The sequence below is a fragment of the Propithecus coquereli genome, unplaced genomic scaffold (genome assembly GCF_000956105.1).
Source record: "Propithecus coquereli isolate 6110/MARCELLA unplaced genomic scaffold, Pcoq_1.0 Scaffold37, whole genome shotgun sequence".
Taxonomy (NCBI): Eukaryota; Metazoa; Chordata; class Mammalia; order Primates; family Indriidae; genus Propithecus; species Propithecus coquereli.
Window position 1 is genome coordinate 7,855,915 of NW_012149396.1, and position 16,125 is coordinate 7,872,039.

The window sequence follows — 16,125 nt, forward strand, 5'->3', positions numbered from 1 at the left end:
TTGCGTAGTGGCAGGTAGGGTGGTTCCCACCCATCGCCGTCACCTGCTATGGCATCAGTAGCCACAGTGGTGGGAGGCAGGCAGAGAGAAGAGAAAATACCCTTCATTTCATCTCCCCAGTTTACCATCACATGACTGTTGGCCAGTTTACAATTTGTTGACTTAAACTTGGGGAAAAAAAATCTACCCATAGGAATTGTTTCTTCTCTGAGAATGTCACTTAGAACTATGTCTTCTTACAAAATTTAGAAGTTGACCCAGTGGCACTGCAAGTACCACAGACTTTGCCGAGTCCCTCCCTTCCTCTGTTGTCCTCCGTGTTCTACCACTTAAAACCTTTGCTTTCCGTTTCCCTGCTGACCTCCGTGTTTTGGTAGCTCACGGGTAAACTGAGAGAGTGGACGACGCCACATGTGTAACCGCCGTCCACGGCCTCGCTCCCCGGCCCGGCCTTTCTGGAGCCAGGACCCAGCGGGGCGTAAGCCCTGCGTCTGCCGGCCTGGCAGGGTTTCCTCAGCCTGCACGTTAGTCGTACTTAGAGGGTCATCTGCAGTGGGTTCCTGAGCTGACCCCATGCTGCCATTGAGGGTCCTGAAGGTTGGAAGGGTGGAGCCTCTGGGGCCCTTGCTAGACCAGCAGGTCCTCACCCTTCAATCACTACCTTTCTGCCTCTGAGTTTACCAGGGCCTGGAGCAAGATACTACAACTGGAAGAGGGACCTCCTGCCCTGTTTATTTTGAGATGATCGTAGATTCTTGTAAGCAATAATACAGAACCTGTGTACCCTTCGTCCAGTTCCCCCCAAGGGGAACATCTCACAAAACTGTAGAGCCGTATCTCACTCAAGCAGGATGTTGGCGGTGGTGCAGGCAGCATACAGAGCTCTTCTAGCGCTACAAGGGTCTCTTGTGTTGTCCTTTGATAGCCACCCCGATGCCCTACTTAACCCCCGGCAACCAGTAACATGTTTTCTGTTGCTATAATTTTGTCATTTCAAGAGTGTTACACACATGGAACCATGTAGTATATAACTCTTTGGGACTGGCTTTTTTTCATCAGCATAATTCCCTGGGCATCCAATCAATAGTATTGATAGTTTATTCCTTTTTATTGCTGAGTAGTATTCCATTATATAGTTGTACCATAGTTTGTTTTGCCAAGCACTCATTGAAGGACATCTGCATTGTTTCCCGTTTGGGGGCGTCATGAATAAAACTGTTAGGAACGCGGCATACAGGTTTTTGTGTGAACGTAAGTCTTTGTTTTTCTGAGATAAATGCCCAGGAATGTAATTGCTGAGTTATGTGGTAGTTGCACGTTTAGATTCTTAAACCATTTTCCAGAGTGGTGGTACCATTTCCTATTCCCATGAGTAGTGTGTGGGGATCCAGTGTCTCTGCATCCTCACCAGCATTCAGTGGTGGTATCAGTTTTTACTTTAGCCATTCTGATAGGTGTGTGGTGCTATTTCATTATTTCACTGTGGAATTTTTTTTTTTTTTTTTTTTGAGACAGAGTCTCACTCTCTTGCCTGGGCTAGAGTGCCGTGGCATCAGCCTAGCTCACAGCAACCTCAGACTCCTGGGCTCAAGCAATCCTCCTGCCTCAGCCTCACGGGTAGCTGGGACTACAGGCACACACTATCATGCCCGGATAATTTTTTCTATTTTTAATTGTTTGGCCAAATTCTTTCTATTTTTTTTAGTAGAGACAGGGTCTCGCTCTTGCTCAGGCTGGTCTTGAACTCCTGAGCTCAAGCAATCCTCCCGCCTCGGCCTCCCAGAGTGCTAGCATTATAGGCGTGAGCCACTGCACCCGGCCCATTTCACTGTGGTTTTAATTTGTGTTTCCCTAATGGCTAATGATGAACATCTTTTCATAGGTTTCTTTGCCATCTATGTCTCTCTTTTGGTGAAATGTTTCTTCCTATCTTTTGCCCATTTTCTAATTAAGTTTTTTTTTGTGTTTGTTTTACTATGGAGTTTTACAAGTTCTTCAGAGAGTCTGAGAGAGTCTAGATACTAGTGGTTTGTTGGCTGTGTGGTTGCAGGTCTTTCCTCCCAGTCTTTAGCGTATCTTTTCATCCTTTTAACAGGTTTTTGGCAGAACAAAAGTTCTTAATTTTGATGAAGTCCAGTATATCAGTTTACCCTTTTCAGCTTTTGGTGTTACTGTTTGCCTGGTCTTAGATCCTGAAGATTTTCTTGTCTATTTTCCCCTGGAAGTTTTATAGTTCTGTGTTTTACATTGAAGTCTGTGATCCATTTGAGTTCATTTCTAAGGTGTGGGCCTTCGGTTGAGGTTCATTTCTTCTTTTGCCCTGTGCTTGTCTCCTTCCTCCAACACCGTTTGTTGAAGAGGCTGTACCGCGTTTAACTATACGATGTCTTCAAATCGGGTAGGCTGATTCCTCCACCTTTATTCTTCCTTCCTACAATTGTTTTAGCTATTGTTCTTTTGCCTTTACATATACATTTTAGAATAATCTTGTCTATATTTACCAAAAATCTTGCTGGGATTTTGGTAGAAATTTTGTTAAATTTTTATATCCATTTGGAGGAGAATCAACATTTCTACTATGTTGAGTCTTTCAGTCCATGAACACAGACTCTCTCTCCATTTATTTAGATCTTCTTTGATTTCTTTAATCATTTTGTAGTTTTCATCATACAAATCCTATACATGTTTTGTTAGGTTTCTTTTTTTAAGCAATATGTAAATGGCATTATAGTTTTTGATGAATATACTCACTGCTAATATATGGAAATACAATTTTCATATATGTATAGTGTATCCTGTCACTATTGAACTCGTTTATCGATTTCAGAGTTGTTTCTTTTTCAAGGGTAGATTACATTGATTTTTAAGATATCCCTGAAGATTTTCTTGTCTTTTCTTCCCTGGAAGTTTTGTATAATAGTTCTATGTTTTACATTCAAGTCCGTGATCCATTTCGAGTTCATTTTTGGTGTGGGCCTTAGGTTGAGGCTCATTTCTTCTTGCATCCCTGGAATGAATCCCACTTGATCAGACTGCATAATTCTTTTTATATATTGTGAATTGTATTTGCTAATATTCTGTTAAGAGTTGTGCATCTGTATTCACGTAGGTTTCTTCTTTTTATTCTGTCCTTGTCTGGGGTAGGTTGATACTAGCTTTGTATTTAATATAATGAATTGAGAAGTGTTCCTTTTTCTTCAGTTTTTCTAGAAGAGTGTGTGTAATTGGTTTTTCTTTGTTTGGTAGAATTCTTTGGTGGAATGTTTGGTAGAATCCTCCAGTGAAACCACCTGGGCCTGGAGATTTCTTTTTTGGGATTTAAAAAAAATACCTCCTGGACTAAAGGAGCGGCTCATTACCACTTGGCAGGGATGAAGGTCCCTCTTCCCTAGTGGCCTTCTCTGAGGCCATCTGGGCCAGGGGTGTTGAGACACTTCCTTACAGTCTGAAGAGGGTGGAAGTCTGGGCTCCACCTAGACTTGGCACGGCTTGGGATGGGGCCACAGTGTTTTCTGTGGGGTTTGTCTGGGGTGGAGCAATAATTGTCTAAAAGTTTTCCGTTTCCCTAGACTGCCCATTTTCTGGTCCTTTGGCTATAGAGAACAGGCTTTTGTTGGGGATTTTTCTTTCTGTCGGTGTTTCTAGATCACCAGCTTCTTTAGCTCCAGATCTGGGATATGAGGCAAAAAGAAACCAGGAGCTCACCGCCCTATCATCCCTGGGGTCCCAAGGTCCCCAGCCAGACTGCTTTCTTCGCTCCACCTTGCAGAGTCCTTTTATGTTTGTTTTATGTATAATGCCCAGGGTTTCTAGTGGCACTTAGTGGGAAGAATAGGGAAAGGTACTTTTATTCCATTTTCCTGGAAGTGGAAATTTCACTCCATTTTTTTTGTTGTTGTTGTTTTTGTTGTTAAAGGTCCTAATGTAACTGTCCTGTCTTCAAGGAGAGATTCCATAATCATGTTACTTGTGCTCTGCCTGAGACATCCAGACAGCAATTCTCACTTGTTTCTTGGAATTAGGCTCCCTGGGAGGAAGGCATTCCATTCGGCTTTTTGGGATTTCTGTCTTCTCTGAATCTCTGACATCCTCCCACCACACCCCCAGGGTAAATTTCCTTTCCTTAGCCCCATCTTCAGGAGCCTTCAGCAGTGAGAATCGCTCCTTTATGCTTTCACATCTGGAGAGCTGAGCCTCTTAAGACCTCAGCCTTTCTCTCAAGAACCACCTTTTCTGGGCTTAGTCCACTCACTATCTCCCTTCTTTTTTATGTTTCATTTTACAGTTTTCTTCCATTCGATATCATTTTATGTTTTGCCTTGTTTCTGTCTTGAACAGACCCTTTCTAGGTTTCTGCAGGGTGCTTCTCTGCACCCAGTAAGGGGTCTCTTCCTGTGAGCATCAGCTGGGGCCGTGCTCCCTGCAGCTCCTCCCACCGCCTCCCGGCACACACGTTAGCCTTCAGAGACTTTGCCGCCATGTCATGGGATAGAGGAAGGCTTGGGTGGCATCTGGTGAATTCTGCTTTGGCAGTGCTGCTCCTCCTCCAAGTGTTCTGTGGCTGCTCTGTGCAGAAGTAATAATTCCCAGAGAAAATCCAGGTGCCACTTCATCATGAAGCGGCCCTGTGCTCAGCAGGCCTAGTGCAGGTCTCTGGCAGGGGCTGGGCTGGAATGTAGCTCAGGGCCCTCTTTGCCCTACATTCCCCGAGCCAGAGCCACAGTCTTGGAATTTTATCACACGCAGTTGCAGGTGCAAGATACGGTCCAGGGACCTAAGGCATGCTTAAGTTAGGCTGCCCAGGCTGTGTGTGATTTCCCCACAGATGGAATGGGAGGAGGAGGAGGTTGATGGAGAGAGCCAGAGAGCGTAGGACCCTGGTGTGGAACCAAGCAGTGCAATAAAAATAGAGCTCTGGGCAGTTGACTTTTTAATACCAGTAAATCTGCCCCAGTTGGGGGTTTGTATTCTGACCTATCTGATCATAATCCCTGCTTTAGGGCAGGTTGAGAAAAGGAGTCCGGGAGAGAGAGGTCAGTTCTAGAAGCTTGCCTTCTCTCCTGCATGAAGTATTTAAAAGCTGGTGACTGTAGTTTAAATAATTGATATTTAAATGTATCAGGATGTCATTGCTTCATCTCTTAGTAAAACCATGACTAAATTTAGCCAAGTACAGACTGGAAATGCGTACTGTAACCTCTTAATTATTACAGTCCGTTTTCTTCCTGTGGCGTCTGCGTCGGGCATAGAGTCACAGAATGTTACAGTCCTTTGGTCAGCCTTTTTATTTTGCAATGGAAAAAACAAATGCCCAGTGAACGGCAGAGCTGGAACTCAGGCACGGTTTCTTTACTGCTGGTTCATTATTCTTTCTGCTTTATCCTGCTGATTCTCCAAGATGCAGAAGTGTAGACTATTACAGCTGGAAGGACCTTAGGAATCCTGTAAGAACAGACTCTTGAGGTTATGCAGATTGGCGATATATTTGCAGTGGTCCTTGTTTTAGGGATTACTCATTCATTTTAGTTCCAGGAACTTTCTGGGCATCTTTAACACAACATACCAATTACATTAAGCTGCTTTGAGCAGGCCCTGCCAGTTCTTCTTTCTAGATACACTCCGCTCAAGCAGCTTCTTCTGGAAACCGTGGCGCCCGGCTCAGTTTGTCCCCTTACCCCTGCGGTCCCCCAACACGTCGTTACTAGGTGAAGACTCAAGACCTTTGGTTTTTGGTCCTGCTCTCCTAAGTGCTTAATTTGAATTTTGGTCATACTGGTTCTGTCCCAGCTTGTATTCTAGTGTTACCAACCTTTCATCTACCTATTTTCTCCAGTGATAATCTCCTAGGTAGGTTATGTGGGGACCATACAGCTTTCTGTAAATTTGCTCGTTCTGCTGTCAGCTCTTAGGAGGGATTTTGAGTGTAGCAGAATGATTTGAGGACAAAACCATCATAGCCAGCGTAGGGCCAGTTTTTCTATAACGCTTGCTTTGTGTTGTTTCCACATAAGAGATCCGAAATGAAATGCTCTCTTTGTGTCCTCAGTGTGACATTGGGCAAAAGTGAAAGCCACAAAACAAACTGGTATCCTTTATTATTATTGCTTTTTGGTAATTATACTTTAGAATTATGAAACTGCTGTTAATGAGGTGACAGTAATTTACTTAGCATCCGGGCTGGCCGTTCAGCTGGCAGTGTTTCCACCTTTAGCTTCAGTGTTTCATGTTGCCGCAGGCCTTTGGTCTATTTGAAATTTAAGCACAACTACATGGCTATATTTTCCTTTCTCTAGCCTTTCTCAGTCTTCCCCTGTACCTTTCCCAGGCTGTTTTTTTCCTCTAAAATATGAACCGAAACACACAGAATTATTTTCCTTATTACTCGGATAATTCCTTGTTTGTAGAAAGAGGACGTTGAGTCCTAACACTCTGATTCCTTACCATGGCCATAGTGTGTCCTGTTCTTCCTTGTAGCCTGTATTTGCATGCCAGCTGTTGATTCCAGTTGTGCCTCAGTACCCCACGTCCTGGGTGGATTGGTTCCAGGACCCTCCGAGGGTGCGCGAGTCACTGCTATAAAAATGGTGTAGTTTTTGCGTATAACCTACACACATCATCCTGTATACTTTAAATCATCTCTAGATTATTTACAACACCTAATACAATGTAAATGCTATGTAAATAGTTGTCATACTTTATTTTTGTATTTGTGTTATTTTTAATTTTTTTCTTGAATATTTTTATCTGTGGTTGGTTGAATTTGTGGATGCGCGGAACCCGTGGATATGGAGGGCTGGTTGTAATTGCAAAGCGTGGAATGTGATTACTTTTCAGCTCTGTCTTCCTGTAGTTTTCTAGTGTTACCTGACTATTGAAAAGTTATATTCTACTTTAAGAAGTAATGGTTCTCTGAGCAAATGAGGCTGCCCCAGAGTAGAAATTAGCTGTTCGTTATCTAAGTATGGAAAAACATTTCTCCCTTTTCAGATGACATAAGTAAAATGTCAGGAGACACACAAAACCATTTCAGTGCGTTTTATTTTGCTTTCTTCTATTCGAAAGGCAAGAACTGTCACATTAAACCGCTTTATCCTCTAGTAAGTAGCCTGAACTTACACAGTAGAGAGTTAGGATTTTAAGATGTATTTTAATTGATTTAAACAAAAAAAAGAAGGAAAATCAGATTCTTTTAGACCAGCGATCCCCAACCTTTTTGGTACCAGGGACTAGTTTCTTGGAAGATACTTTTCCATGGGGGGGTTGTGGAGGGGGATGGTTTCAGGATGATTCAAGTACGCTACGTTTATTGCGCAGTCAAACCTCTCTGCTAATGATAATCTGTATTTGCAGCCGCTCCCCAGTGCTAGCATCACCGCCTCAGCTCCGCCTCAGATCGTCGGGCATTAGATTCTCATAAAGAGAGTGCAGCCTAGGTCCCTCACATGTGCAGTTTACAGCAGGGTTTGTGCCCCTATGAGAATCTCATGCCCCCGCTGATCTGACAGGAGGCGGAGCTTATGTGGTGATGGGAGCGAGGGAGAGCCACACTGTAAATACAGATGAAGCTTCTCTCACCTCCTGCTGCGTGGCCTGGTTCCTAACAGGCCATAGACTGTACCAGTCTATGGCCGGGGGCTTGGGGACCTCAATTTTAGACCACAAGGAAATCCTTATCTGCCCCTGTGCTCAACTGTATCCCTCTAATCCAGAGAATGTGCATGATCGTCATGAATTCCAGAAAAGCTAGTGTAGTATACTCTTTTATGCTGTGAAAATGCATCACCTCTATCTCGGGAACCAGGGATGACATGTTTTCTATAACAGGTACGATGAGTAAAACTTGAGGGAGGGAGTACAGTTTAGTAAACAATGTCATATGAGTTTAAAATTGCTGATACTCTGCAAGCATCAGGAGGAGAATGTCTCTAACCAAAATAGGGTGTTTTTCTCAAAATGAAAGGGAGGCAAGGTGTGGAGGAGGCAGGTAAACAAAGAAATGTGGGATTAGATACACAGTGTATGTGCATGAATATATTTGCATCTGTATAAACTAAAGGTAGGATCTCCAAGTATCCAACTTGGTTCCCCAATGACCGACTTCTCCAGTGATTGCAAAATACGAAAGCGTTTTGATTTGAGGCTATATATAGTCCTTATTGACTCCCTTTCTCCTTGTACTTCTGTATCTAAAGTGGGGGAGGAGCCTCAGCTGATGGAAATGGAAATCATTGTGCATTTTATGTATGTCGTGAAGAATAACCATTTGTACTATATTGTTTTTTTTTTTTTTTTTTTTTTTTGAGACAGAGTCTCACTCTTTTGCTTGGAGGTGAGTGCCGTGGCGTCAGCCTAGCTCACAGCAACCTCAAACTCTTGGGCTCAAGTGATCCTTCTGCCTCAGCCTCCCGGGTAGCTGGGACTACAGGCATGCGCCACCATGCCCGGCTAATTTTTTCTGTATGTTTTTAGTTGTCCAATTAATTTCTTTCTATTTTTAGTAGAGACGGGGTCTCGCTCTTGCTCAGGCTGGTTTCGAACTCCTGAGCTCAAACAATCCGCCCGCCTCGGCCTCCCAGAGTGCTAGGATTACAGGCGTGAGCCACCGCGCCCGGCCCATTTGTACTATATCTTGATGAAAGATAAGGTAAACATTTTTTTTTTCAGCTTTTAGGGAACACTTTATCTCCTTTTTAGACTCTTTTTTATTTGTAACTATTATAAAAGTAGTATAATCTCATTGCCTTAGAAGAGAGAAGCTTTAGGGGTAGAGGGGGGCTCACATCTTTTGCTCATGGTTTTCCTCCATGTATTTTTGTTTGCTCCTTCCTTGTAACCTCCACCCCCACTCCTCGTGTTCCTCCATCAGAGGCCTCGGAATTATCCAGAGCCTGGTTGAGATCCTGGTTTTTCTACTTAGTAGCTGTGGGGCCTTGGGCAACTTTCTTAGCTTTGCTGAGCCTCATTTCTTTGTCAGTAAAATGGAGACGTTATCTGCTTCATAGGTTATTAAATGAGATACTTGGCTCATGGTGGAAAGGGGCCAATTCGTATATTTTTATTTATTTATATATATACACATACACACATACACACACTGTGTACTTATGTATATGCTGTATATATACATATCCATATTATATATATGTAAAAACTGTTTTGTGACTTCTTTTAGTATAGAAAATATTAATTTTATTCCCAAATACATACAAGATACTTTAAGATACCTATGGAAATTCAGACATTATAATTCACTGCCTGGTACTGTGTGAAGGTAGATAGAAGAATTTAGTTCAAAGAAGCAAGTGATTACCTGTGATAACATAGATGTTAATAGGATCTTCTAATTAATGAATCTCTTGATTGGTTTTCCTTGTTGTAGCTTGTTCTAACCTTTGAAATATGTGTTATTAGAAAAGGAATGCTGTTTTTTAATGATGCTAATAACCTCATCAAAGCTGCCTGTAATGTGCTTATTTTGTGATTATAATAAACATTTTGTGGGATAAAATTTGTATTTTAGTCCTTTCAGGAGAAAACCAAGAAAGAATTTTCAAGTGAGTTCCCCATTTTTCGTAGTCTAAATCACTCAGTAGTTTAAGCCTTAAATTTTGGGCTTGATTTAAAAGCTAGAAGAATAAAAAGTTGTTTTAAAATTTCAAAACTGTTGTCAATATAAAAGAATGTTTTACATCTTGGCAAGAATCTATATTCTGAGACTTTCTTTGACTTTAATACAAATTGTACATTTTAGAAGACGGTAGCTAACTTGTTTTTGCACGAATATCTGTAAAGTATTCAAACACAGTTTATGTCATTTGCTACGTTAGGTTTCTTTTGGGGGTGGAAGTGATAAGACCTCAGTTTATATTTACTTTAAGTCTTTTTGGTTTTGTGTTTTAAAAATACCATGTTTAGTGCTTACATCTAAGGGGATAAAAAATACTGTTTGGGTTTTTCCTGGATAGTTAATGATTTAGAGCCTTTTCCAAAGAGGATTTCAGTCTTAATTTTATTTCATGTATAATCACATCTTAAGCTCTATACAATTTCAATTTAATGTGTAAATTTATGTATTTGAGCTTGAGTTCATTGATTTTAATTACAAATTATATTATGGCCAGCTCATCCATTTAAAGCTCAATTTAAGTGTAAAAAGAACTAATTGCTGTAGCCATTCTTTTGTATTCCTGTATTTCAGATTTCAAGTAACTGAAGGGACTTGGGAGGGGGGAGAAGAAACTGGATTAGCCTCTAATTCATTTTTATTATTTTGAAGCAAATTTTTTATGAATTGTGGCAACTGTGACTACTATCAAGAGATGTATGCCCACGAATCTGTAAATACACATTAAAGTTGATTTGCTAACATAATTTGCAAGAATACCTGTTCTAATACTTCTTCTTTGCATTAAACAAACTGCAAAAGTAACAAAATTGGAACTCTGCCTAAAGCTGACATTTTTAGCTCAGACTTTGGGAGGAGCCTGACTCCATAGTACCTCTTCTTTTTATTTTACAGGATAAGAATTTTACAGCGGACATGTAATTTTCAAGTGTGCTTTTCCCTTGGGCTTAGAGTCAATTATAGTAGCATTCAAAATGAGGGATGTATAATTATTTTGAGGTTTAACCAAGGTTCTTTGCAAATTAGAAAATACTTCGTAGGACCAACCCTGTTTCCCCCTTTGGTTTATTTAGAAGACTTGCACTATCTGCCAGATGCTGCTTCCTAACCAGTGCAGTTATGCATCACACCAGAGAATCCATCAGCACAAATCTCCCTACACCTGCCCTGAGTGTGGGGCCATCTGCAGGTCGGTGCACTTCCAGACCCACGTCACCAAGAACTGTCTGCACTACACTCGGAGAGTTGGTTTTCGGTCAGTATATCGTTCGCTTATAACCACACAGCATTTCAAGTGGTCTGCGCACGTAGTTTTCAGGGTCATACGGTGATACCTCGGTTAACAGATCCTCTGGGAACCCAGCTTACCTTATCAGAGTTGATCCATTTGAGTCCTTTTAATGTAATATTGGCCCTGTTGGTCCGCACAGAGCTGAGGGTAAATGGAACCTTTAGGCAAAATCATGCGTGTGTGCAAGTTTGGCTTTGAGTGACTGTCACCTTTTTCTTTCTGCACCCTATTTAGTGCACTTTTGTTGTCATACTCTGCATTTTTTTAATAAAATTTTTTCGTAGAGATGGGGTCGCGCCATGTTGCCCAGGCTTGTCTCGAACTCCTGGCCTCAAGTGATCCTCTCGCCTTGGCTTCCCAAAGTGCTGAGATTACAGGCGTGAGCCACCGTGCCTGGCCACTCTTTGCATTTTAACCCCTGCAAGAATACCATCCATTTCTGTACCTCTTAAGACTTTCCCTCCTCTACTGAAAACAGAAAAGGTGCAATGGTTGATTAGTTTTATTTTGTCCATATTGAAGGATTGAGTGTATGTTCTTTTCTAGCACTGCTCTCTCTGGAAGAGCCTTCCACTCCAGATAATCTTCTCTTCCTCTTCTTTGTCTTCCTTCTCCTCCTCCTTCTCCTCCTCCTCCTCTTCTTCCTCCCTTACCTGAGTCCAGGTCTCCTCTGCGCATCTCGTCTTCTCCGCACATCTTATCTATGGCCTCTTTCACTGCCCGCCAAGATTCCCAGATGTGTATTTTACATCTGACAAATCTAATTATAGATTAGCTCGATATACTTGAACTTTATTCTCCATTTCATGACTTTCTGAAATGCATTCCTGTGCTGTTTATATTTTGACCTGATGAAGATGCCCCAAGAAAGCATGTCACCAATGCTCAGAGTCTTTGTTAATAGAGGTATTACTGTATTTTACATTTATCTTAACATTAAATGTTTCGTTACCTGGTAACTTTAATGTTAGACTGTTAATACACAGTGATTTTTTTTTTTTTTTAGTTGTCATACAGTTAAGCTGTTTTATAAAAATGAAGTTCAGTTGGCATGATTTGATGGTTTTATTTAAATCTAGGTTATGGTATCTTTGATTCCTGGGTGACTGTGCCCATTTTTCTAACACTAAGCTATGAGACTTCACATTTTTATCTCATGCCTCCAAATCTGTAACACGCAGATGTTTTATGGATTGGGATATAGCCTGGTAGAAAACCTTTGGCTTGGAAATCAAGAAACCAGAGTTTTTTGTACCAGTTCTGCCAGGGACTGATTATGTGGCAGTTTGTGTATGCTCTGTGTGCTGTGATGTCTCTGTCTATAAAACTGGTGCATTGCCTGCCTACAGCCCCCCTGGGATCTTATACAGTGAAACAGGATAATCAAAGCTGCCCCAGATCCACAAAGCCCATGCAGAATAATACTTTGGTTCTTATCACGTTTTGAACTATTATTAGTTGATTCTATGTTTAATAATAGAAAGCAGCTCTGTAACATTTTCCAAGTGCTATTCTTATGAGAAATGATGCCAAACGTTTCTCAAATGTTTAGTTTATTTTTCTAATATAATGAAAGTAAACTTAGGTTGGAATGAATAAAGGAAAGGAAGTAAGGCTTCTGTAATTTTAGCCAGTCCTGGTATCTTTCCTGAATTAAAACAGAAGCTCTGCATGTAGGCTGAAAGTAATCAACTCACTTGGAAAGACTATCCTTGTGTTTCTGTTCTTTTGCTCCATTCACAGAGTTGCTTAAATTTGATGTTTTGAATTGCAGATTTCAAATTTTTACCAAAAGATTTAAGTATAGATTTTTCCCCGCTCCCAGGACCTGAGACTCTATGAACTATAAAAAAACAAATGAAAACAAAGCAAAACAAAAAAAACCCAACTGTCTGTTACGAGGTTTAGTTCATGCTTACTGCCTTTTTTGGAAGAGAGAAAATAATTTTAACCTTAATTTTTTTCCCTGCTGTTTCAAATAATGGTCCATTCTCATGTTTGACTGGGGCTTGGCAGCCCCTTGGCCTCGTGGTGTTTTTCTCTTCCTTTTGGCTCCATCGTTGATCATTTCCAGTTTGTTTTGTCTTTAGCCAGAGAAGGCTCCAACATGGCAGCATGGTTCCGATGCCTTCCTCAGCATTTCCTCGATGCAGTCAGTGTGCCTTGCTCTCTCTCTTCTTGCTCATGTGACATCTCCCAAATATCGACAGGTCACCCCTAGCTCCTGGTTAACTTGGTAAAAGTCAAATATTTTTCTGAATTTTCCTGCCACCTGATACACTGGATGTGCATCTAGAAAGGGGAGTCATTATAGGATTCTATACTGTAAACACTTCTTAAAAAATATTGAAAAAATAAACTTGATTGGTACCCAGAACACAAAGGACTTCAAGGATATTAAATATTTCTTAGTAGACTGGCTTTTTCATAGCATATTTAGGATCCCGTACGAGCCTTTCAAATTCTGCTTTCTCTTTTCCTGCCTCATTTACATTCCCCATTGACCTCTGTTGCCCCCGAACCTTTTCTTTATCTGTAGGCAGATGTTTAACAAAGTTTTCTTTTCGTAAATTCTTATTAAAGGCACCACTTTTCTTCCTCACGTTAAGGAGGGTTTTCCCTTGGTGCTTTGGACTGAGTCATAGCCACTTCTCCTGCCACAAAAAAAATTCCATCTTTAGTTTATACTTTAACTTCCTCTTTCCTTTCTGTAAACCTTCCTCTTACTCCAAGTGACTGCAAGGAATTAGCGCTTTTCTCTTTATCTCTTTTTGTCCTTCCTTGGTCTTTTGGCCTTTGAACATACCACCTTTCTCTACCCTTCTTGGGAAAATCTTCTGTTTATGGTTCATGGAGTGGTGGGACCTTCATGTTCGGTTTCATTAGTGACCTGTCTACTTCTGTTCTACGTAGCCTTCCCCTCTCATTGGAGTCATAGGTTTCTAGGGTTGAGAAGGGCTAAAAATGGTCTATTTCAACTCTTCTCATTTTACAAATGAGTATCTGACACAGAGAGGACATTAAGCTGTTTGGGGCAATACAGTGAGTTAACTCAGAGTAGTTTTAGTATGCTTGGGTGTCTCTAGTGCCTGAAATAACAGTTCAGGTAGATTGGGTCATCAAATGGAGGTGTTATAATTGTTGGTGAGAGTCCTCGTGTGAAAAAGATGAAATACAGGAGAAATGTATCTTAGTTTTAACGTTGTTTCTATAGGATTAGATTTGAGTAAGGGATTAGCTAATTCAAATTATTAGAAATCAAAAAAGTAAGGTTAGCTAGAGAGGTAGTTTTTTTTTTTTTTTAGAGATGCCGATTTTTCAGAAGTTTATAATTCATGTAATTTCTTAAATACAAGTGCACTTAAATTTATATTCTAGCAGACAGAAGACCTAGGTGGTTGACCTTCTCTACCCCATGGGCCACCATAACCTCCAGATACACTGACCCACATTAGTGTGCACCAGGAAACAGTGGGCCATGGCTTTGAAGCCAATAATCATTGGTTCCTCTCTGCCCCTCTGTCGATGGCATGTAGGTTTAGATGTTGACAATTTCTTGCGTTAGAAATGCCATTTGAGTGTTGAGGGTGGGTAGGAACCTCAGGGCACTGGTGTCAGAATTGAGCATGTGGAACTCTTCTCCAAAGTCAGAAGTCACGGGGTCTTGCTGTGTTCCCTCGTCTTGACGTGTCCTGCACACTCCATCAGTTTCACCGTAGTCTGGAATCTGGTCATCCATTCCTAGAAACTTTAAAGAGGCTCAAAAAATAGACCATTTGAGTTGTATTTTTCTTCTTCGTAATCTTTCCTCTTAAACATATAAAAATAAGTTGATTTGTTATAAATAGAAGAAACCCAGAATACACTTCCGGAAGGCCATTAGGAACCTGAAAGGGCTGTGAAAATATTTTCATTTTACCCAGTTTTTGCACCGTTGCGCATGTGTAGTGGTCCTGTGCTAATGACTGCGTGTTTATTCTTCTGACAGATGTGTGCATTGCAATGTTGTATACTCTGATGTGGCTGCGCTGAAGTCTCACATCCAAGGTTCCCACTGTGAAGTCTTCTACAAGTGTTCTATTTGTCCAATGGCGTTTAAGTCTGCCCCAAGTACACATTCCCATGCCTACACACAGCATCCTGGCATCAAGATAGGAGAACCGAAGTAAGTCATCCCGACATTTTAATCCACTACTTTATTAGTAATTTAGAGGAGGTAGTAGTTCTACTGAATAAAAATTAATTACACAACTATGCCAATATTTATGCTCTTGAAGTACAGCTCATAGCTCATAGTTCACCCAAACCTTTCTATTCTTTCTAGGTGAAGTCCTTGTCCAAAAATGTTACCAATTATTTATGCTCTTGTCATCCATTTTTGTTCAGCAAGCGAATATTTATCTACTTTATTTATAAGATGATTTTGACAAGTTCTAGGAAAACTATTAAAAAAAACCAAACAAACCTGTCATCTTTAAATTTTTCTGTAGTTCCTTTTTCATAGGATACGCTTTTACTTAAAAAGTAATATTTATGAGATGAAGTCAACTCAAGGCACTGGTTACTGAATTTAACTTCATAGCCAGTCTAAGTCCTTGGTTAATCAAAGTAAATTTTATTTTTGCCATAATCTTGCTCTTAATTTGATCAATTTTTTGCTTAGTGGAGTCTTTAATTATGAAAGGGTTCATGAGCAGACACTTAGGGGCTGCCCGCATTAGGGCAGCTTCACAGCAGAGGGTCAGATCCTACTGCCCGCCAGCCGTGTGACCTTGGCCCGTTCACTTTCTCACCCGTGGTTTTCTCCCCGTAAAGTGAGGGTAACACTTTAGTGAGGGTAAAATGAGACGGCATGTTTCAGGTGTGTGGCACACCGTCCGTGTGTCAGCATGGGGGCTCCGGAAGCATAGTTCTCGCCTACATTTCTTCACTCTCTCATTGTGCACACAGCACCGGAGTAAATGCTCCTGGTCATGCCCGTTTAATTCCTGGATCACTTACGGCAACGGAGAATTTGATAATTACTCGAGGCTAGATTTACTGTCCAAATCTGTTAATATGTTTTTGCCCATAGCTCCATAATCAAGGAAATATTAGGGGGAACATATGCAGATATCACTCACTCTCACATACACACGGCTCCTGTTGTAACATTTAGTTTTGGAGACATGATTGAAGATTAGAAATGACTGTTTGCTAAAAAACAGTG

The 16,125-nt window shown here is 41.0% G+C and overlaps 1 protein-coding gene across 4 annotated transcripts in view; it reads left to right on the forward strand.

Annotated features, from left to right (window-relative positions):
* Positions 1-16,125, forward strand: part of ZNF532 (zinc finger protein 532) — a 111,465-nt gene that overhangs the window by 52,475 nt on the left and 42,865 nt on the right. For all 4 annotated transcript variants that reach the window (XM_012651791.1, XM_012651793.1, XM_012651794.1 and 1 more), the window contains 2 exons: positions 10,699-10,880; positions 14,905-15,081. In XM_012651791.1, coding sequence (XP_012507245.1) covers positions 10,699-10,880; positions 14,905-15,081 — 359 coding nt within the window. The remainder of the gene's footprint in view (positions 1-10,698; positions 10,881-14,904; positions 15,082-16,125) is intronic.